This window comes from Elephas maximus, chromosome 15 (genome assembly GCF_024166365.1).
Source record: "Elephas maximus indicus isolate mEleMax1 chromosome 15, mEleMax1 primary haplotype, whole genome shotgun sequence".
NCBI classification, from domain to species: Eukaryota; Metazoa; Chordata; class Mammalia; order Proboscidea; family Elephantidae; genus Elephas; species Elephas maximus.
In genome coordinates, this window is record NC_064833.1 from 88,528,844 (window position 1) to 88,553,224 (window position 24,381).

The window sequence follows — 24,381 nt, forward strand, 5'->3', positions numbered from 1 at the left end:
ACCACTAGGATAAGAACTTGAGAAATAGTTTAAACTGAGAAGAAAACATTCTTTTGTGGTTACGAGAGCGGGGAGGAAGGGAGGACGGGAGGGGGCATTCACTAATTAGATAGTAGATAAGAACTACTGTAGGTGAAGGGAAAGACAGCACACAATACAGGGGGGATCAGCACAATTGGACTAAACCAAAAGCCAAGAAGTTTCCTGAATAAACTGAATGCTTCAAAGGTCAGCATAGCAGGGGCAGGGGTCTGGGGACCATGGTTTCAGGGGACATCTAAGTCAATTGGCATAATTAAATCTATTAACAAAACATTCTGCATCCCACTTTGAACAGTAGCGTCTGGGGTCTTAAACGCTAGCAAGCAGCCATCTAAGATGCATCAATTGGTCTCAACCCACCTGGATCAAAGGAGAATGAAGAACACCAAGGACACAAGGCAATTAACGAGCCCAAGAGACAGAAAGGGCCACATGAACCAGAGACTACATCATCCTGAGACCAGAAGAACTAGATGGTGCCCAGCTACAACTGATGACTGCCCTGACAGGGAACACAACAGAGAACTCCTGAGGGAGCAGGAGAGCAGTGGGATGCAGACCCCAAATTCTCATAAGACCAGACTTAATGGTCTGACTGAGACCAGAGGGACCCTGGTGGTCATGGTCCCCAGACCTTCTGTTGGCCCAGGACAGGAACCATTCCTGAAGCCAACTCTTCAGACATGGATTGGACTGGACAATGGGTTGGAGAGGGATGCTGGTGAGGAGTGAGCTTCCTGGATCAGGTGGACACTTGAGACTATGTTTGCATCTCCTGTCTGGAGGGGAGATGAGAGTGTGGAGGGGGTTAGAAGCTGGAGAAACGGACACGAAAAGAGAGAGCTGAGGGAGAGATCGGGCTGTCTCATTAGCGGGAGAGCAATTGGGAGTGTATTTTTTTTTTTTTTGGTAGCAAGGTGTATACGGGTTTTTGTGTGAGAGACTGACTTGATTTGTAAACTTTCACTTAAAGCACAATAAAAATTATTAAAAAAAAAAAAAAAGGGACACCTTCCTATCACTAGTAAATAAAAAATTTTTTAAAAAGATAATGCTCAATTGGCATAATATAGTTTACAAAGAAAATGTTCTCCATTCTACTTTGTTGAGTAGTGTCTAGGGTCTTAAAAGCCTGTGAGTGGCCATCTAAGATACTCCACTGGTCTCACCCCTTCGGGAGCAAGGGAGAATGAAGAAAACTAAAGACACAAGGAAAAGATCAGCACAAAGAACTAATGGACCACAACACCACAGCCTCCACCAGACTGAGTCCAGTACAACTAGATGGTGCCCTACTACCACCACTGACTGCTGTGACAGGGATCACAACAGAGGGTCCCAGACAGAGCTGGAGAATAATGTAGAACAAAATTCTAACTCACACAAAAAAAGACCAAACTTACTGGCCTGACAGAGACTAGAGAAACCCCAAGAGTATGGCCTCCAGATATAGCCCAGTAATGAAGCCACTCCTGAGGTTCATCCTTCATCCAAAGATCAGACAGTCCCACAAAACAAAATGAGACTAAAGGGGCACACCAGCCCAGGGGCAAGAACTAGAAGGCAGGAAGGGACAGGAGAGGTGATAATAAGGATCCCAAGGTCAAGAAGGGAGAGTGTTGACATGTTGTGGGGTTGTTAGTCTGTATCATAAAACAATATGTATACTAACTCTTCAATGATTAGCTCACTTGTTCTGTAAACCTTCATCTAAAATATAATAACAAATAAACAAAAAAAAGATTAAAAAAAAATGTGGTTCATATATATGATAAAATACTACTCAGCCAGTAGGAGAAATGAAATCTTGATACATGTTAAGAAATGCATAGAGCTTGAAGACATTATGCTGAGTGAAATAAGTCAGTCATAAGAGGACAAATATTTTAAGGCCTCACTTATATAATAAAATAAGAACAGGCAAATATATACAGACCAAAGTTAACTAGTGGTTACCAGGGGCAAGAGGGAGGGGGAAAGGGAGGTTATTGTTTACGGAGTACTGAGTTTCAGTTTACGGTGATGGAAAAATAGCACTGATTAAAGGTAGGGTTGTATAGCCGATTACTGTAATTGCTGCCCGTCAATAAGTTGCAAACTTATGAAAAGTTGAACTGGTAAAAACTGTGTGATAAATATGTTTAAAACAAGACAGAAAAAGCAGCTGCTGAGGTTGATGATGTACAATCAGAACCTCAGTGGATTTAGTTCACTGGTTTAGAGGATGACGATCATGGTTTCATGGAACATCCCAATCAATTGGCCAAATACTGTGTTTAGTGTGTTTGTTCTTCCTCCTAGTTCACTGCACAGTGCCTGAGGTCTTAAATGTTTGCAAGAGGAGATACAAAGCACAATTGGTCTACATTCATCTGGATCAACAGAGGAAGAAAGATAGTCCGGAATAGGAGTAGGATATGAAATGTGTAGCTAATTGCCTCCGTGAACAACTGCCTCCTTTGCCATTAGACTAGAAAACTGGATGGTGCCCGGCTACCAATACCAAATATTTTGATCAAAGATTCTGTAGCCGAGTCCTGATCAAAAGGGGAAAAATGCAGAATTTCAAATTCTCATCAGATCCAGACTTCCTGGGGACATGGAGGCTGGTTGAACCATTGTAAATATTGCCCTGAGATAATCTTTAAGCCTTAAACCAGAAATATTACCTAAAGACTTCTTAAAACTAAACTATGGTTTAGCTTAAAGGAGCCTTGGTGGCACAATGGTTAAGAATTTGGTTGCTAACCAAGAGGTTGGCAGTTTGAATCTACCAGCTGCTCCTTGGAAACCCTATGGGGAAGTTCTACTCTGTCCTATAGGGTCTCTGAGTCAGAAATGACTCGATGGCAATCGGGTTTTTTTTGGTCATAGCTTAGCTTAACTAGTAAAGAATGTCTGCCTTGAGCACTGTGCTCTTTTAACCTCCCCCCAAAAAAAATCAAACCCATTGCCATGGAGTCGATTCCAATTCATAGTGATCCTACAGGACTCTTTTAAGATCTATCTATATGGGATCAAACTGACAACAGCAACTTCAAAGTTTAGATGGGAAACTTAGGAGACAGTGAGTTTATGTTAATAAAGGAGAAACAACTCAAAAAGCCAGGTGAGAACTGTCGTACAAATCAAAGAATGTAATCAATGTCACTGAATTGTACGTATGGAAATTGTCTAACTGGTGCATGTTCTGCTGGGTATATTCTCAATAACAATAAAAATAAAATAAATTATTTAAAAATTTTTAAACACCATTATAAAAGCAATTTTTAAAAAAAATCAAAAAAGATCTAAATAAATGGAAGGACATTCTGTGTTCGTGAACCGGAAGGTTTGATATTGTTAAGATGTTGTACTATCCAAAGCAATCTACGAATTCAATGCATTCCTCATCAAAATTCTAACAGCCTTCTTGATAGAAAGGGGAACGTCAATCCTCAAATTTATAAGAAGGGGAGGGGACCCCAAACACCTAAAGCAATCCGAAGTAAAAATACAGTAGGAGGACTCACACTTGCTGACTTCAAAACATATAATAAAGGTACAGTAACTAAAACTGCCTGGTATTGATATTAATGATAGAGATATAGATCCCAAACCAAATCCATTGCCTTGAAGTCTATTCTGACTCACAGCAATTCTATAGGACAGAATAGAATTGTCCTACAGGGCTTCCAAGGCCATAAATCTTTACAGAAGCAGACTGCCACACCTTTCTCTTGCAGAGCAGCTAGTGGGTTCAAACCACTGACCGACCTTTCAGTTAGCAGCGAGTGCTTTAACCACTGCACCACCAGGGCTCTTTGACAGACATACAGACAAATGGAATTGAATAAAACTGAGAGTCCAGAAATAAACCCACACATCTACGGTTCGCTGACAAGGGTGCTAAATTCTACCAATGGGGAAGGAAGGGCATGTTCAATAAGTGGTGCTGGCAAAGCTGGATATCCACTGGATATGTAGAAGAATGAACCAAGATCCAGCCCTTAAACCACACACAAAAACAATTCAAAGTGGATCAAGGACCTAATGTGAAAACTGTAACCATAAAATTCATACAAGAAAATACAGGGTGAAGCTGTAGGACTGAGGTTTCTGTGATCGGCTATCAGATATGACAACAAAAGCAAGAGCAGCAAAAGACATTATAGACATATTCTGCTTACTTTATGTACGTTTGAAATTTTCCATAATAAAAGTTACATTTTTTAAATGAAAAAAAAAAAAAAAGACTATAGAGACAAAAAAAAAAAAAAAAACCTGTAAACACAATGCCAATCAGTTGATTCTGATTCACAGTGACCCTATAGGACAGAGGAGGACGGTTTCTATAGGGTTTCCAAGGAGCAGCTGGTAGGTTTGAACCACTGTGCCACTAGGGCGCATACACAGGCAAATAGGACCTCATCTGTACATCGAAAGACTTTATCATAAAAGTGAAAAGAAAGCCTGCAGAGTGGGAGAAAATCACTGGGAACCATATATCCGATAAAGGTCTAATATACAACATTTATAAAACACTTCTTCAACTTAACAACAAAAAGACAAACAAAATTTAAAAAATGGGAAAAGGATTTGAACAGACTTTTCACCAAAGATGATGTTCAAATAGCCAAAAAAGCACATAAAAAAAGATGTTCAAAGTCATTAGCCTTTGCTGTTCTTGCATGCCATCGAGTAGACTGCGACTCACAGTGATTCCATAAGATAGAGTAGAAATGCCCCATCGGGTTTCCAAGGCTGTAATCTTTACAGAAGCAGAATGCCACATCTTTCTCTCATGGAGCAGCTGGTGGGTTTGAACTGCCGACCTTTCCGTTAGCAGTTGAGTGCTTAACTGCTTCGCCAACAGGGCTCCTTCATTAGTCATAAGGGAAATGCTAATCAAAACCACAATGAGATATCACCTCATTCCCATTAGAATGGCAATGATCAAAAAAAAACAGAAAATGCTGGGTGCTGGCGAGATTGTGGAGAACCTCCATCCATAGGAACCCTCATCCATTGCTGGTGGGACTGTAAGTTGGTACAGGCACTGTGGAAACAATTTGCGGTTCCTCAAAAAGTTGAACACAGAACTACCTACCACATGATCCAGCAATTCCACTCATAGGTATATACCCAAACGGCCTGAAAGCAGTGACATGAACAGACACATGTACACCAGTGTTCACTGAGGCACTAATCACAATAGCCAAACGTAGGAATCAACCGAAATGCCCATCAACCGATGAATGGATAAACAATATATGGCATGTATATATAATGACTACTACTTAGCCATCAGGAGGAATGAACTCCGGATTCATGCCACAACAGATGAACCTAGAGGACATCATGCTGAGCAAACGGAATGAGACACAGAACAATAAATACCGTATGATATCATTTATATGAAATAAGAAAATATATAGAATCCAAAAGTAAAGGGGCGGGAAGGAGGGGAAAAGTAAGAGTTTCTGCTTAGAGTGCATTGAATGTATGTTAACAGTGGTGGGATAACTTGGAAAAAATAGCAAGAATGGTTGCACCACTTAAAGGCTGTCATTAATGTCACTGTGGTGTACATGTAGAAATTGATGAAATGCTATATGTCTTGCTCTGAGTATAAGACTATTAAAAAAAAAAAAAGGACACAGGAGCCAGTTGAAGGGACTCCCACTGGTCAAACTTGGGACAATTTGAGCACCAAAATAATTAACAGTGATGGCAAGCCTCTTTCTTACAAAAAGATGCCAACTAATATGTAAAGACACAATGAAGGGCTGAAAACATCACCATTTAGTAAATAGCACAGTAATAATTCAAGGAAGAGATATCAGTCAATGCTAAAAACTAGTGGGTGACGGTGGGATGATGAACAAGACTTTGTCTCCCCCTGAAGCACAGGTCAACATCACAGGACAGCTGAAAGCCTACAGGAGAACCCAGCAGGCTGCTATGACTTTCCTGCCAAAAAGCGCTGCCTGGCTGTGAGGGGTAGGCCCTAGCTGAGGGTGTTCTACAAAAGGATCGGCCTGCTATATTCAAAATACCATGGTGGCAAAGGGTAGGAGAGAACAGGGTGCTGTTCCAGGCTGAAAGAAATCAGAGATGCAACAGCTGGGAGCAGCCGGTGGTCTGGGGCTAGATCCTCTGCTTCAAGGGCACTACTGAGATAACTGGACAATCCTGACAGCATTATCTGGGTGAAGGGTTCAAGGGGTTTTCTGTATTATTCTTGAAACTCTTCTGTAAATTAGAAATTATTTCAAACAAAAAAAAAAAAAAAAAGTGTGTCACTTTACAAAACAAAGCCCTTAGGAATGACTGAGAAAGGCCGGAGGTCCTAGCCAGAGCAATCAGGCTAGAAAAAGAAGTAAAAGGCATCCAAATTGGTAAGGAAGAAGTAAAAGTATCTGTATTTGCAAATGATATGATCTTATATACAGAAAACCCCAAAGAATCCACAAGAAAACTACTGGAACTAACAGAAGATTTCAGCAGAGTATCACGAAACAAGATAAACATACAAAAATCAGTTGGATACCTCTACAAAAACAAAGAGAACATTGAAGAAGGAATCACCAAATCAATACCATTTACAATAGCCCCCAAGAAGATAAAATACTTAGGGATAAATCTAATCAGAGACATAAAACACCCATACAAAGAAAACTATAAGACACTAAAAGAGACCTACTTAAGTGGAAAAACATACCTTGCTCACAGATAGGAAGACTCAACATTGTGAAAATGTCAACTCTACCCAAAGCCATCTACAGATACAATGCAATCCCGATCCAAATTTCAATGGCATTTTTTAATGAGATGGAGAAACAAATCACCAACTTCCTATGGAGAGGGAAGAGGCACCGGATAAGTAAAGCATTACTGAAAAAGAACAACAAAGTGGGAGGAGGCCTCACAGTACCTGAATTTAGAACTTATAATACCGCCATGGTAGTCAAAACAGCCTGATACTGGTACAACAATAGATACACAAACCAGTGGAGCAGAACTGAGAATCCAGACATGACTTTATCCACCTATGAGCAGCTGGTATTTGATAAAGACCCAAAGTCTGCTAAATAAGGAAAAGACGGTTCCTTTAACAAACAGTGCTGGCATAACTGGATATTCATCTGCTAAAAAATGAAACAAGACCCATACCTCACACCATGCACAAAAACTAACTCAAAATGGAGGAAGACCTAAATACAACATCTAAAACAATAAAGATGACAGAAAAAAAATAGGGACAATGCCAGGAGCCCTAATACATGCCATAAACAGTATACAAAACATTACTAACAATGCAGAAGAGAAACCAGATAACTGGGAGCTCCTAAAAGTCAAACACCTATGCTCATCCAAAGGCTTCGCCAGAAGAGTGAAAAGACCGCCTACAGGCTGGGAAAACGTTTTTAGCTGTGACATTTCTGATCAACGTCTGATCTCTAAAATCTACATGATACTGCAAAAACTGTACTACAAAAAGACAAATAACCCAATTAAAAAATAGGCAAAGGATATGAACAGGCACTTCACTAAAGAAGACATTCAGGTAGCTAAGAGATACATGAGGAAACGCTCACGATCATTAGCCATTAGAGAAATGCAGATCAAAACTACAAAGAGATTCCATCTCACTCCAACAAGGCTGGCATTAAACCAAAACACACAAAATAATAAATGTTGGAGAGGTTGCAGAGAGACTGGAACACTTATACACTGCTGGGGGGAATGTAAAAGGCACAACCACTTCAGAAATAGATTTGGCGCTTCCTTAAAAACTAGAAATAGAAGTACCATAAGACCCAGCAATCCCACTCCTTGGAATATATCCTAGATAAATAAGAGCTACCACATGAATAGATATATACACACTCATGTTCATTGCCGCACTGTCCACTCTAGCAAAAAGATGGAAACAACCTAGGTGTCCGTGACCAGACAAATGCGTAAACAAATTACACTAAGTACAAACAATAAGAATACTATGCAGTGAAAAAGAACAATGATGAATCCTTGAAATATCCCACAACATGGATGAAGCTGGAAGGCATTATGCTGAGTGAAATTAGTCAGTCACAAAAGGACAAATATTGTATGAGACCACTATTATAAGAACTCAAGAAAAGGTTTAAACACAGAAGAAAACATTCTTTGATAGTTATGAAGGTAGGGAGGGAGGGAAAGGGATATTCACTAATTTAATTAGATAGTAGAGGAGAATTATCCTGGGTGAAGGGAAGGGGAATACACAATACAGGGAAAGTCAGCATAACTGGACTAAACCAAAAGCCAAGCGGTTTCCTGAACACAACCAAACACTTCAAGGGACAGAGTAGCAGTGGCGGGGGTCTGGGGACCATGGTATCATGAACATCTAGGTCAACTGGCATAACAAAATTTATTAAGAAAATGTTTTGCATCCCGCTTGGATGAGTGGTATCTGCAGTCTTAAAAGCTAGCAAGCGGCCATCTAAGATGCATCAACTGGTTCCAACCCACCTGGGGCAAAGGAGAATGAAGAACACTAAAGATACAAGGAAAATATTAAGCCCAAGAGACGAAAAGGGCCACATAAAACAGAAACTCTATTGGCCTGAGACCAGAGCTAGATGGTGCCCTATTACCACCAATGACCACCCTGACAGGGAACACAACAGAGAGTCCCTGACAGAGCAGGAGAAAAGCAGGGTGCAGAACTCAACTTCATGTAAAAAGACCAGACTTAATAGTCTGACTGAGCCTAGAAGAACCCCAGAAGACATGGCCCCCGGACTCTCTGGTAATCAATAACTAAAACCATTCCTGAAGCCAACTCTGCAGACAAAGATTAGACTGGAGTATAAGATATAAAATGATACTCGTGAAGAGTGTGCTTCTTAGTTCAAGGAGATACACGAGATTAAATGGGTAGCTCCTGTCCGGAGAGGAGATGAGAAGGTAGAAAGGGGTAGGACCTGGTTGAATGGACATGGGAAATCCGGGGTGGAAAGGAGTATGCTGTCAATTATAGGGATAGCAACTAGGATCATATAACAATGTGTGAATAAATTTTTATGAGAAACTAACCTGAGCTGTAAGTTTTCACCTAAAGCATAATAAAAAGAATGATGGAGAAGGGAGACACATAGGTGACTTGGTCCTACCTGCCCTACCAGAACAGCTCTTTTCAAGGAAGGCTAGCATGCTCATAAAGGAGTGTTTGAACAGGAGCTTCTACTGGTGAGCAGACAGACATACCATGTGTGATGAAAAGGGACTTGAGAACATACAAAGGCTCTGCAAGTCTGGTAGACAGAGTGAGAGATAGAGGGACAAACACAGAGAGAAAACAAACGGATGGCAGCCCTTCTCCTGGAAAGAAAGAGATTAATCCAAGCTAGAAGTTAAGTGTGAGATGCAGGTACAACTTAGTCAGTGGGAATGTAAAAGCAACTATGAGAAGAGGCTGGGACTTAAAGAAAAAAAGATTTAAAACGCTGCTTCTAAAATAATCATCTATCTCCCTGGCCCAATCTGATGGAACAGACCACGCCTCCAACACCAAGAATTTACTCTTTAAGGGTTAGGCTATTTGTGTAAATATGGACACACTCCGGTGTCTGAGTCTATGACATTAAACAGTCTGAAAGACTTCTTCATTCCCTCAGAAAGGGTATAACAGTTGGCCAGAACAAGCATTTGGGTCTGTATGGTTGTTACACTTCTTGCTGGAAATCCTTATATGGCATTCTGATTTAAAACATTAATCTTAGGGAGTCTGACTAAGGAGAATCTGGCTTCCTGAGAGACAATTCCTTCCTGTGCTGATAAAATCCAGTTTCTGAGTCCACAGGACTAAAGGTCGAGCCTCGGATCTTGGCAAATATTCCAAGTTAACACTACTCTGTCAGGACTACTGCTGGACTAAGAACTGGCTTTGCCTTGTAACAATGTGGGGCATAGCTGTGACAATCTTTTCTTTTTAACTTCAGCAATGTGGAATATTCTTTGAATTTGTGAAATGTAATCACCCGTCTCCGAAAGTGACCAGCAGTAGACTTGGTGTCTTGGGAACTGTATGAATAGCTCTGAACTCCAGTTGAGAAATCAAATTGGCTCATTTCTTCACTCAGGCTACTGTCTCCCAAATATGACAATGAAGATATATACTGAGGACCATCTGAAATATAAAGAAAAAGGAAATTCATCTATTCAAACATCATCAGTAAGAAATATATGTCTCTAGGGTCAAATGATATTTAAACTAAAGAATACTTTTAATATCAATCCTGTGATCCTGGCCCATTCCAGACCAGCAAAGCATAAAGGAAATGGGGAAAATGCCTCCCTTTGTTTTGTCATCATCAGGAGTTATTCTCTACTGTCAGGACAATGACATTAAATTAAACTGGATCTAATTTTTAGAGTTTCCATGATTAACAGAATATCTCTGCAATTAAAATTCTGATGGTATACAATATTTTGCCCACAGAGTCTAACATAAATGTGGAAAAAAATACTACTGAGAAATACCAAAAGATATAAGGGATTTAGAAAACTGGTCCAAATCATATCCTCTAATTGAGAAATGGTGATAAAAGGCATGAAGAAAAATCAAGCAAAAATTGAAACAAGGGATGTAGAGGAAGAGAAGGTAAATTACAAACAGGGTAGACAGGGAGAACGTTTTTGAGAGTTTGACATTAAACAAATGTTGTGAGCCTTGCTGATACATGGGGCCAAGATTATTCTACAGAGAAGGAACAGCAAGCTCAAATGCCCTGGGACAGAAGCAAGCCTGGGGCAAGGACCAGCAGGGCCCCTGGGGCTGAAGAGGAATGAGCAGGAAGGAGAGCAGGAGGCCAGGAGGCCACAGACGCAATCAACCAGTGAGGAGGGCCTGGCAGCTTTGTGCCAAGGGAGGCAGAAACCATGGTAAGACTTCTACTTTAACTTAGATTATCCACATGCAAACACACAGGTATCAAGCTAATCTTTCTCATGAACGGGCTGCATTTTATAAAAAGTATAACATGTCTGAGCCCCTCTGCCCATCCTCATATTCCACTCTGAGATCTTCTTAGGCAGGTAAGTTAAGCCACTCACATTTCTTTCAAGATGTAATTCCATTTGCCACTAAAAAACAAAACTTTGTTCAAGCTCAATTTCAATGTTTTGGGTTAAAGTGTTTTCTATTTACATAAGAAGTATCAACTATTAGAGCCTTTCTCACCATTTTGAAAATGTCCTGAGTCCCCACTTGCTGCTTCCCTGGCTTCTTTCCTAATTTCAATGTACCTTTTCTTTCTTTCCATAGGGACCTATTAGGCAAAACACATACACAATTTAAAACTTTTTAAAATCATAATCATGCTTTTTCTGTTTCAGTAACAATCTGGCAAAAGGAAAATTATTTTTAAATAAAACTATAATTAAATTTAAAAGCTTTCAAAAATATCCACAAAAAAGAGGGTTAAGTGTGGTCCTCACAGAGAACTGTGGAGGCACGCAGCTCTGAAGACAGGACTGAGCACAACATTTACACTGGAATTCTGAGCCTCCGTTTCCACAACATAAACTTGTGGTATATCATAGTACCTCACAGAGCTGTGGTAAACTTCACAATTAACATATAACAAGTGCTTGGATGCTAAATAAATCAGTGCCATTATATTTGTTTTTTAGTTCACTGAATATGTGCTTAGAAAAAAATTCCTCGTCTTGTTCCAAAAGGGCTTAAAACAGGAAGCACCCACTTGTTTGAACCCAGGAACAACTGAAGTGTGGTCTGGGCCAGCAGCCTGAGTGAATGTGAGGAAAGAGAACTGAGCCCCAGTGTGGACAGGCCCTGGGCAGAGCCTGGCTCCTGGCAGAACTTCCTATTTCCAACAGAACACTTCCTCACCAACCCTCATGTCTGCCCGTGACCGTGACTCCTTTACGCACCCCGTTCCTTCTGCTCACAGCACCCCACTATCCCCGAGTCACCACCAGGGTGACAGAGCAGGGCTCTGTACCAGGAGGGGCTCAGCTTCTTTGATCGGAGGGATTTAATCAGAAACAACTTCTGAGATATATCCTGACTGCTCCTTTTGTTGGGATTTGCTTCCTCATACAGGTTAAGAGTGGGAAACATCAAGCTCTGATGAATTTGGTTGTAGCTGTCTGAGATTCTACCTCAGGGCTAACTAATGAAACTGTCAAGTTTTGAAGTTTAAGCAGACTTAAATACCGGCAATATAATATGTTCAACATAATGGATGCTTCCCTCTACAACGGCTTGATAAAACTTTTTTAGTTCAGGAACACTGAAACTTTCTACTCACCTCAACTTCTACAGGAAATGTATAGCAGCGATTCAGGTCTATCAGATTTTCAAAAATAAGCAAGTTCTGTAAATCCGAAGAATCATATAAAAACGTGAATAGTAGAATGCTTTAATTAACTGATGTTTATTATAGAATCAATACTACACAGAGAAGAACTTCAGCTTTAAAATATATATAAAACCAAGCTAAACCCATCGCCACTGAGTCAATTCTGACTCATAGCAACCGTATAGGACAGAGTGGAACTGCCCCACTGGACTTCCAAGGAACAGCTGGTGGATTCGAACTGCCGACCTTTTGTTTAGCAGCCAGGTTCTTAACCACCGTACCACCAGGACTCCAAAATATATACAGCTATATAAATACAATTTTTGTAAGTATATATAGGGATTCTTGGTGGCAGAATGGTTTAGTGTTTGGCTGCTAACCGAAAGGTTATTAGTTGGAACTCACCAGCCACTCTGCAGGAGAGAAGACCTGGCGATCTGCTCCCATAAAGATTATAGCCTAGGAAACCCTATGGGACAATTCAAGTCTGGGCTAACTAATGAAACTGACTCGGAGTTGACTTGATGGCACACAAAAACAACTATATATATACACATACATACATACATGTATACATACATACACACACACACACATACATACCACATACTATACCAAAACTTTTGAAGGTGGCGTAGTCTAACTTCTCAAATCCTACAATGACAGCAAAGGTGAACCTGCAGGAGAGGCCTACCTTTTCTGGTTTTTCACTGAACAGAAAACCTTGGTAGAATTTTAATTCGCTGAAGACACAGCGGACAAGAGAAATGGCACAATTGTATGCAGCACAATGATAAAGTCTTCTCCTCTCCAGCAGCTGACTCTCCCCTCCCATGTTCTCTGTAAATGCATCATAGCACGATCTGCAGAGCAAATGCACAATAAAATTCATTATCAAACGTGGAGCTGCTGCTCCGGCCCGACACCACCAGAGAGAGAGCCTCATCCAGAACACACTCCCTGAGCATCGGGTCCGTGCCATACCCTGAAAGGCTGGCACTGGCAGGGAGCGCAAGGTGAGCGCACGACCACATCCACTTACCACTCACCTCTCCCAGCAAAGGCAGTGATCGTGTACCTCACCACTGAGGTGGTGCAGAGACAGTGACAAGTGAGACAGGTAGAGACACGCACACAGGAGGAAGGACACTGGGCCTCACCACTGAGGTGGTGCAGAGACAGTCACAAGTGAGACAAGTAGATATATGGACACAGGAGGAAGGACAGTGGACCTCACCACTCACAGGTGCTGCAGAGACAGTGACAAGTGAGACAAGTAGAGATATGTACACAGGAGGAAGGACAGTGGACCTCACCACACACAGGTGGTGCAGAGACAGTGACAAGTGAGACAAGTAGAGATATGGACACAGGAGGAAGGACACTGGGCCTCACCACTGAGGTGGTGCAGAGACAGTGACAAGTGAGACAAGTAGAGATACGCATACAGGAGGAAGGACACTGGGCCTCACCACTGAGGTGGTGCAGAGACAGTGACAAGTGAGACAAGTAGAGATACGCATACAGGAGGAAGGACACTGGGCCTCACCACTGAGGTGGTGCAGAGACAGTGACAAGTGAGACAAGTAGAGATATGTGCACAGGAGGAAGGACACCGGGCCTCACCACTGAGGTAGTGGAGAGACAGTGACAAGTGAGACAAGTAGAGATACAGACATACCTCGAAGGACTGTGGACCTCACCACACACGGGTGGTACAGAGACAGTGATAAGTGAGACAAGTAGAGTTATGAACATGAGAGAAAGGACAGTGGACCTCACCACTCTCAGGTGGTGCAGAGACAGTGACAAATGAGACAAGTAGAGATACAGACACAAGAGGAAGGACAGTGGACCTCACCACAGAGGTGGTGGAGAGAGAGTGACAAGAGAGAAAAGTAGAGATACAGACACAGCAGAAAGGACAGGGGACCTCACCACACAAAGGTGGTGGAGAGACAGTGACAAGTAACAAGTAGGGAGATGGACACAGGAGGAAGGACAGTGGGCCTCACCACTCACAGGTGGTGCAGGGACAGTGACAAATAGACAAGTAGAGATATGGACACAGGAGGAAGGACAATGGACCTCACCACTCACAGGTGGTGCAGAGACAGTGACAAGTAGACAAGTAGAGAGATGGACACAGGAGAAAGGACAGTGGACCTCACCACACACAGGTGGTGCATAGACAGTGACAAGTGAGACAAGTAGAGAGACAGACACAGGAGGAAGGACAGGGGACCTCAACACACACAGGTGGTGCAGAGACAGTGACAAATGAGACAAGTAGAGATAGAGACATGGACACAGAAAAAAGGACAGTGGACCTCAACACACACAGGTGGTACAGAGACAGTAACAAGTGAGACAAGTAGAGATACGGACACAGGAGGAAGGACAGCAGCCCTGTCTAAAGAGCCAAGAAAAGGCAGGTTTGGGGAGAAACTATCAGAGCTGGATCTTGAGTTCTAAGTCAGCCAAAGGAAACCTGGTATGAGGACCTTACAAGCAGGCAGAAGGGTGTCAAGACAACAGATGGTATGCAGAGAACTGTGAGAGGCTGGGTATTTCAGTGTTTAAATAAAACATTTATTTATATTATACACACATAAAATTACATGCCTCAAAAACATTACCAAATCATTTAGCCAAATAATAAATTAGCTTATAAAATAATAACACCCTTGAGTGATGTGCTCCCTTAATCAACTGTACGAGACCAAACAGTCAACATTTACCCAAATACAAAAAATGAGAAGTCAAGGAGGGAAAGGAAAGCTATATCAATGGAAAAAGAATACACAAAATGGAAATAATGAGAATGCTGACACATTGTAAAAACTGTAACCAATGTCACAAACAATTGCCAAAAAAAAAAATGTTAAAGGGGAATCTAATTTGCCATGTAAACTTTCACCTAAAACTCAATAGAATATTATTTAAAAGAAAAGAGAGACGGAGAAAGAGGAAACAGGGTGATTGGATTAAGCAGCTACGACAACGCGTCTATGAGAGAGTGAAGTACGCTAAGTCAGTGGAAAGAGAAAAACAGATTCAAAGAGGTGCTACGAAGCAAGACTGAAAACCCAGAAACTAATCAGATGTGGGAAGGGGGAAGAAATTAAAATTAAGACTGACTGAGATTCTAGCTAAGGACTTCTCGCTTAACTTGATCATAAAATAAAAACTACAAACTGAAAAAAAAACAAAAAACCTAAGGCAACTGTCTGGCTCAGTTACCAGGGACTCAAACCCAGGTCAGTCTAATATCAAAGTCCACACTCTAAGGTAGCCAGAGTAAGATTCTGGGTTAAACAGAGGCCAGCCTGGAGGCAAATAACAAATATGCTGTGACACTGCCAGTGGCTTCATCTATTGCTCTAACAAACCGTTTCAGCTGGAGGCTCCCTGACGATCAAACAGTTCAATGGATGGCCCAAAGAGAGGATCCTCCTTCCTGGCTTTGGCAGGTGTCGCCAGCTTGTTGCCAGCTTGGCTAAGACTCAGAAACTGCCGCAAAGTGCCTTCGGAGAGAACCCCCTATTTGATGGTTTAATTTCAGGAGTCTTTCTCCAGAGGCAGCATGTTAACTTTGACCTCATAATGTAATCCTCCGATCTTAAGGTGTCAGGTAAAAAAAAAAAGATATTTCTACATCCTCAGCTGCAGAAGTTATTGGTAACGTGGGATCCTTGCTTGTGCTAAGCAACTGCTATGTCTGTCAATTCTATGAGAGATATAAAGTGGGTGTCATGAGAAAAAGAGAAGTATTCTCCTTGCACCTGCTTCCTGTCTAATGAAGAAAGGAGTCTGAATCAAGGTTTTTTGGTATGGCTTCTAGCTCTTTGCAATCAACAAAGCTGCTTCTTGCAAAGATCTGGGAAACTAACAATATTCACTTAACTATTAAAAAAAAAAAGTTTCTTTAAAAAAATATATTAACAACAATAAAATCCCAATTCAACTTCCAGTGACATTTTTTAACGAGATGGAGAAACAAATCGTCAACTTCACATGGAAGGGAAAGAAGCCCCGGATAAGTAAAGCATTACTGAAGAAGAACAACGTGGGAAGCCTCACTCTACCTGATTTTAGAACACATTATACCACCACAGTAGTCAACACAGCCTGGTACTGGTACAACAACAGATACATAGACCAATGAAACAGGATTGAGAATCCAGACCTAAATTCATCCACCTATGAGCAACCGGTATTTTGACAAAGCCCGAAAGTCCACTAAATGGGGAAAAGACAGTCTCTTTAACAGATGATGCTGGCATAACTGAATACCCATCTGCAAAAAAATGAATCAATACCCATACCGCAAACCATGCACAAAAATTAACTGAAAATGGATCAAAGACCTAAATATAAAATCTAAAACAAAAAAGATCATGGAAACAAAAACAGGGACAACTCTAGGAGCCCTAATACATGGCATAAACAGAACACAAAATATAACTAACAATGCACAAACACCAGAAGAGAAACTAGATAACTGGGAGCTCCTAAAAGCCAAACACTTACTTATGCTCATCAAAAGACTTCACCAAAAGAGTAGAAAGACAACCTACAGACTGGGAAAAAACTTTTGGCTACGACATACCCAATCAGGGTCTAATCTCTAAAATCTACAAGATACTGCAAAACCTCAACAACAAAAAGACAAATAACCCAATTAAAAAGGAGGCGAAGGATATAAACAGACACTTCACCAAAGAAGACATTCAGGTGGCTAATAGATACATGAAGAAATGCTCACAATCATTAACCATTACAGAAACGCAAATAAAAACTACAATGAGATACCATCTCACCCCAACAAGGCTGGCATTAATCTAAAAAACACAAAACAATACATTTTGGAGCGGTTGTGGAAACTGGAACACTTATACACTGCTTGTGGGAATGTAAAATGGTACAACCACTTTGCAAGTTGATTTGGTGCTTCATTAAAAAGCTAGAAATAGAGGTACCATACAATCCAACAACCCCACTCCTTGGAATATACCCTAGAGAAATAAGGGCCGTCACCGGAATAGATACATGCACACCAATGTTCATGGCAGTACTGTTCACAATAGCAAAAAAATGGAAACAACCTAGGTGCCCATCAATGGACGAATAGATAAATTATGGTATATTCACCCAAGGGAATACTACACCACGATAAAGAACAAAGGTGAATCTGCAAAACATCTCATGGCATGGAAGAATCTGGGAGGCATTGTAACCAAGAGTGAGGAGGGAAGGGGAGAAGAGGGGAGGGGAATTCACCAACTAGATAGTAGACGAGAATTATCTTGGGTGAAGGGAAGGACAACACACAATACAGGGGAAGTCAGCACAACGGGACTAAACCAAAAGCTAAGACGTTTCCTGAACACAACCAAACACTTCAAGGGACAGAGTAGTGGTGGTGGGGGTCTGGGAACCATGGTTTCAGGGGACGTCTAGGTCAATTGGCATAACAAAGTTTATTAAGAAAATGTTCTGCATCCCACTTGGGTGAGTGGCACCTGGGGTCTTAAATGCTAGCAAGCAGCCATCTAAGATGCATCAATTGGTCTCAACCCACTTGGAACAAAGGGGAATGAAGAGTACCAAAGACAAAAGGAAAATATTAGCCCAAGAGACACAAAAGGCTACATAAACCAAAGATTCCATCAGCCTGAGACCAGAAGAACTAGATGGTGCCTGGCTACCACCAATGACTGCCCTGACTGGGAACACAACAGAGTCCCTAACAGAGCAGGAGAACAGTGGGCTGCAGAACTCAAATTCACGTAAAAAGACCAGACTTAATGGTCTGACCGAGACTAGAGGAACCCCAGAAGACATAGCCCCTGAACTCTCTGTTAACCCATAACTAAAACCATTTCCGAAGCCAACCCTGCAGACAAAGATTAGACTGGAGTGTAAGACATAAAATGATACTCATGAAGAGAGCTTTTTAGTTCAAGTAGATACACAAGACTAAATGGGCAGCTCCTGACTGGAGAGGAGATGAGAAGGTAGAAAGGGATAGGAGCTCACTGAATGGGCACGGAATATCCAGGGTGGAAAGGAGGAGTGTGCTGTCACATTATAGGGATAGCAACGAGGGTCACATAATAATGTGAGTATAAATTTTTGTGTGAGAGGCTATCTTGAGCTATAAACTTTCACCTAAAGCACAATTAAAAATTAACAGATCAAATACAACCCAAAATTAAATAAAATCTTACTTAATAAGTGACTTTGTAAGTTCACTTCCTTCAGTAACAGTTGAGCCATGGAAAACTTGATTGATTTTTGATTCCTTAGAATGAACATCATCTTTTGGAAGACGAGAATACATCACATCTAGCATCTTATAGTAGCCCATCTTCTTGGTGATTTGAGCATCAAAAGTAGATTCATTTAGCTAAGAAAAGGTAACAAATAATTATCTTTGGTGTAATAAAACACAACAAATATTTTATTAACCATCAAATTTAATACTCAATGCCTTTTAGAAATAATTTTAACAGTCAAAATATATAAAATCTCTTCAATAATAGACAAGTGATTGTCCAGGGTGAGAGGTAGACAGAAGCATCCACGTGCTATACTGGGTGACTGAGCAGCAGGAAATAATATACAATGTCCAAACAGTGAACATAGATCAAGGAAATGTGTACAGAAGGCCCTTGCTCAGAATCTTATTAAAAGGATGGCAACAACAGGTGAAAATTCAACATATTAAAAAACAACACAGTCAACTATTTTGAAGTCTACATTAACAATGTGCCATTTGGATAGTTCACTATTTCCCAAAAGGTTTCTGTGATAGGCTGAATAACGGTCTCCCCAAAAGGTATCCATGTCCTAATCCCCGGAACCTGTGAATGTTACCTTATATGGCAAAAAAAAAAAATGATTTTACAGATGTGATTAGGGTTCTCGAGATACAGAGATTATCCAGGGTTTCCAGGAGGGTCCTAAATGCAGCCACATGTAACCTTATGAGAGGGAGAAGCATATTAGACAGAAAAGTAAGAGGCTACGTCACAGTGGAGGCATACATAGAGTGATGCAGTCACAAGCCAAGGAACGTTGTCAGCCTCCAGAAGATGAAAGAGGAAAGGAATGAATTCTCCCCAAGAGCCTCCTGAGTAAGTGTGGCCCTGGCAACACTATGACTTCGGCAGAGTGAAACAGATTTTAGATTTCTGGCCTCTAGGACTGTGAAAGAATAAATTTGATTTAAGCAATCAAGATTGAGGTAATTTTTTAAGGCCATCCCAGGAAAGTAATACAGATCCTATGCAGCCATATATTGTTATCAAAATGTAGAGGTAATGCTCCTTGTGCAGTAGAGACAACTTGACAAAACATGCAATTTCTAATGACATTGGTCAAAGAGATTTGCAATTTCTTATTAATATTTAATTTAATAATATATATATGATACCTTTATAAACCTGGACTTCAACACATCAATGGCATCCACCACGATTTTGCTAAAAAAATCTCTCAAAGCACTCAGAGAACAATGCCACAGCAGAGTGAGGAGAGAACGATCTACAAATGCCTGGCGGGTGGTATTTGAAAGTAGGTCATCCCTCTGGAACATTCTGTACACACTTTCAAGAAGAGCTAATTGTGTGACACACGAACTCCTAAGGAGAAAGGGAAAAATTACATGAACATTCACACTTTGAACACGTTTCATGATTGCCTACTAAATAACAGGAGAGCTGAACTCCAGCAATTACCAATTACGACCATAACTTTAAATAACCAAACACCATGGAATACAAAATTATTTGCACACAATCTACATTATTTCATTCATCCCCAGAAATAATCACACTGAATTTAGGTATTAAGAAGAAGAACTCTTTCATTTACCGTATTTTTAGCAAAAAATGCTCACATTCTATTTTTATTTGCCAACCACACCCTCCCCCCACATCCCCTGAGGTATTTTGTTAAGCAAACTATGCTAATATTTTTTACATCCACATGTAAAAAAATTGGCATAGCAGCACTTCTGAAAATACCTCAATGGGGAGGGCGCAGTTGGCAAACAAAAGGAGAAGGCACCTCTTATTTTGGTAAAAATATGTAGGGTAGTCCCCCCTCATCCATGGGCGATATGTTCCAAGACCCCCATGGATGCCTGCAACTTCAGATAGTACCAAACCCTATGTACATATGTTATGTTTTGTCTTTTACACACATCTATGATAAAGTTTAATTTATAAATTAAGCAAATGTAAGGGATTAACAATAACTAATAATAGAAGAGAAAGATGGTAACAATATACTGTAATAAAAGTTATGTGAAGAACAGAGTGGGATGGCGCGAGATTTTATCACACTACATGCTCATTTAAAATATTTGAACCTTGGTTGACCATGGGTAACTGAAACCATGGAAAGCAAAACCGCAGATAAGGGGGGATTACTGTACCCTCAAATCTGGTCATGCTTAGAGGACATCTGAAAGGCTCTGTAAGAGTCTCAGGCCTAAGGATGAACAAATTCCTGGGCTTGAAAATCATGAGTTATGAATTAAACATTCTAGTCTCTTCCTAATAATGAACCATCATTCCCATTTCCTATAAAGGGAAACCTACCGGGCCCTTTATATTCTCAACTGGAAAAATGAGATATTTGAATGACATTTAAGCTATAAATCTGCACATTAAAAAAACTGTAAAATAAGAGGGGAAGGACTAAATGATCTTTAAACGCCTTTCCAGTTCTAAAATTCTAACTCCATGTTGGAGCCAGGAAGATACTAATCAGGACACAAATATTAGATTCAGAAAATAATTCATTCATAAAATTTAAGTTTGCAGGACACAACTAGATGCTACGCAGGCTTTGTAATATTCATTTGAGCACTGTCCTAGATTTAAATTCTCTTGAGTAGCTTTCTGGTAGCGAGAAGAGTAAAGATACACATCGGGTTCAGCCCTAAAACATTAAATTCTTACACTCAGTGCTAAAAGAAGAAAAAGAACAAAAGAATCACCTGGTTTTCAAAAATCAGAACAAGAGATGATTTACCAAAAATTAAATGCAAGTGAATATTAGCTATATGAAAATATGTTCTATTTCATTCATAATGAAATGTGAATTAAAACAACACTGAGCAACCCTTTCTCACCTAAAAATGGAAAAAATCCAGGTGTTTGGCAATACTCTGTTGGCAAGACTACAGTGATATAGAAGCTTTCATATACTGCGAGTGGGAATGCAAACAATACAGCCTCAAAGGATTGTATCTAGCAATAATACAAATTCATTTACCTTTGAACCCACATTTAGAAATAGCTCACTCAGAAAATTCATTGGCGGAGGGTGGAGTCAAGATAGCGGAATAGACAAACGCTTCCGGAGAGCCCTCTTTACAACAAAGACTCGGAAAAAACAGGTAAAATGAGTATACCTGTGACAAGCTGGGAACCCTAAGCATCAAAGGCAACCTTAGACAACAAACTGAGGGGCAGGGGGAGGAAGAGATGGTCCAGAAGTGGGGAGGAGTTATCAGACCTGAATCGTGGGGAGCCCTTAGGCTCCATTCCCGGAGTGGTGGCGCCGGGGGCGGTGGCAGGCTCATACTAGCAATCGGCCGCAGTTTCCTCAGAGAGAAGCAGCCAGCCGCACAGCCTACTCACACCTCTGGAACCTAAAGAGAACGGCGCTCTCGGCAAAAGCTAACTACCTGCGTATATTTTACTGTACCCCCCCACCCCCAATCCACCTTCAGCACCTGAATCCCTGGGCCTGAGAGAGACCCTGGTAAGCACCTAGAGCCATCCTCCCAGCCTTGGGGAAGGAAAAAATTTGCAACTGGGGGGAAAAGATAATTTGCTAGCTCCATCAACCGGAAGAGCTCAGGACAGAAGGGGTTCCTGTCCAGGCACAAACCATCGGTGGACCCTGAGCATCTTTCCCTTCTACATGGGCCTGTGTGGGCCTATTTCGGGAGAATAGGTCCTTGTTGGCAAACTCCAACCATTTCAGTTGTATGGTGGAGAGGGGGGGTGTTTGATGTTTAACATTGCTTTGCTTATTAAACAAGGTCCTCACCTACCCACAACAGGGACCAAAGGACTGGTAGCTCCACTCAGGTCACCCAGCCACCCACGACAGGGGTCCACAGATAACTGGTACCTCCCAGTCCTTACAACCAAAAACAATGGGTGCCCATGGTCCCTCTGCAGAACCCACCCATCAGCACGCTCTAGGGAACAGAGACATGTTTTCCTCAGAGACACGTGGGGGTCGGTTCTCAGCCCCCTGTCTTGTTCAGAGCATGACCTCCTGCTACAATCACATACTGGTATATACACCAACCACCCCTGCCCCTCTAAGACTGTAAGACAGAGCCTGTACCACACATTTGATAATCAGCTACCTGGAAACCTGAGCTGAATTCATACAAGAAAACTGAATGGACTCCTAGACTGATACACCTGATAACAGCTATAGCCAGCTAGGGACAGGACACCAGGGCTTCAAAGGAGAAAGTAATCAAACTAGCTCACTCGAGCAACCCATACAGGTATACCAACAAAACGAAGCAAGCAGCTACGACACAGTAAGCAAGAATAAACTAATACAATCACTTATAGATGGTGCGGTGACAACAGTCAGTGTCAAGTCATATAAAGTAGCATACCATGATCACCTCAACAGGCTCTCAAAACAAAGAATTCAAGGATCTTTTAGATGAAAGTGCATTCCTGGAATTCCCAGATGCAGAACACAAAAGATTAATATACAGAACCCTTCAACACATCAGGAAGGAAATGAGGCAATACGCAGAATAAGCCAAGGAACACACAGATACAGCAACTGAAGAAATAAGAAAGGTTATTCAGGAACATAATGAAAAGTTTAATAAGCTGGAAAAATCCACAGACAGGCAGCAATAAAAAATTCAGGAGATTAACAATAAAACTACAGAAGTAGACAACTTAACAGAAAGTGAGAGGAGCAGAATGGAGCCAGTAGAAGCTAGAATTTCTGAACTCAAAGATAAATCATTTGGCACCAATATATTTGAAGAAAAATCAGATAAAAGAATTTAAAAAAATGAAGAAATCTTAAGAATCATGTGGGACTCTATCAAGAGAAATAACCTATGAGTGATTGGAGTGCCAGAACAGGGAGGGATAACAGAAAATACACAGAAAATTGTTGAAGATTTGTTGGCAGAAAACTTCCCTGATATTGTGAAAGATGAGAAGATAACTATCCAAGATGCTCATCGAACTCCACATAAGGTAGATGTTAAAAGAAAGTCACCAAGACATATTATAATCAAACTTGCCAAAACCAAAGATAAAAAGAGAATTATAAGAGGAGCGAGGGATAAACAAAAAGTCACTTATAAAGAAGAGCCAATAAGAATACACTCGGACTACTCGGCAGAAACCATGCAGACAAGAAGGCAACGGGATGACATATTTAAAAAACCGAAGGAAAAAAATTACCTGCCAAGAATCATATATCCAACAAAACTGTCTCTTAAATATGAAGATGAAATTAAGACATTTCCAGATAAACACAAGTTGAGGGAATTTGTAAAAACCAAATGAAAACTACAAGAAATACTAAAGGGAGTTCTTTGGTTAGAAAATAAATAATATCACGAATCAATGCAAGAGTACAACACTGGGAAGAGAAATCAGAAGTCAACCCAGGCACGGAAATCAAAAAACACAAAGACTATGAAAAAAAAAAAGGGGGCCAAAACAGGGTAACAGCAATGTTATTACACAAAAGAAGACAACATTAAAATAATTAAGCAGGACTAAAAAATGTAAGCATACACTATCCATATGGAAAGGAAGATATGGCCATACAAAGAAATAAAAGCTTGTTTTCAATTTAGAAAAATAGAGGTAAATAATGAGATAACCACAAAGGAGACAAACTATCCTACTCATCAAAATAAAATACAAGGGAAAAATACAGACTCAGCAGAAACAAA

The 24,381-nt window shown here is 40.8% G+C and overlaps 1 protein-coding gene across 3 annotated transcripts in view; it reads right to left on the bottom strand.

Moving 5' to 3' along the window:
- PRKDC (protein kinase, DNA-activated, catalytic subunit) overlaps positions 1 to 24,381 on the bottom strand; it is a 321,194-nt gene that overhangs the window by 156,942 nt on the left and 139,871 nt on the right. For all 3 annotated transcript variants that reach the window (XR_007513335.1, XM_049854457.1, XM_049854458.1), the window contains exons 41-46: positions 19,840 to 20,047; positions 18,632 to 18,810; positions 13,093 to 13,261; positions 12,348 to 12,413; positions 11,255 to 11,342; positions 10,053 to 10,201 (exon numbers count right to left, since the gene is read on the bottom strand). Coding sequence is in view for 2 of the 3 variants with exons in the window: in XM_049854457.1 (XP_049710414.1) it covers positions 10,053 to 10,201; positions 11,255 to 11,342; positions 12,348 to 12,413; positions 13,093 to 13,261; positions 18,632 to 18,810; positions 19,840 to 20,047 (859 nt within the window). In the remaining variant the exon portion in view is untranslated. The remainder of the gene's footprint in view (positions 1 to 10,052; positions 10,202 to 11,254; positions 11,343 to 12,347; positions 12,414 to 13,092; positions 13,262 to 18,631; positions 18,811 to 19,839; positions 20,048 to 24,381) is intronic.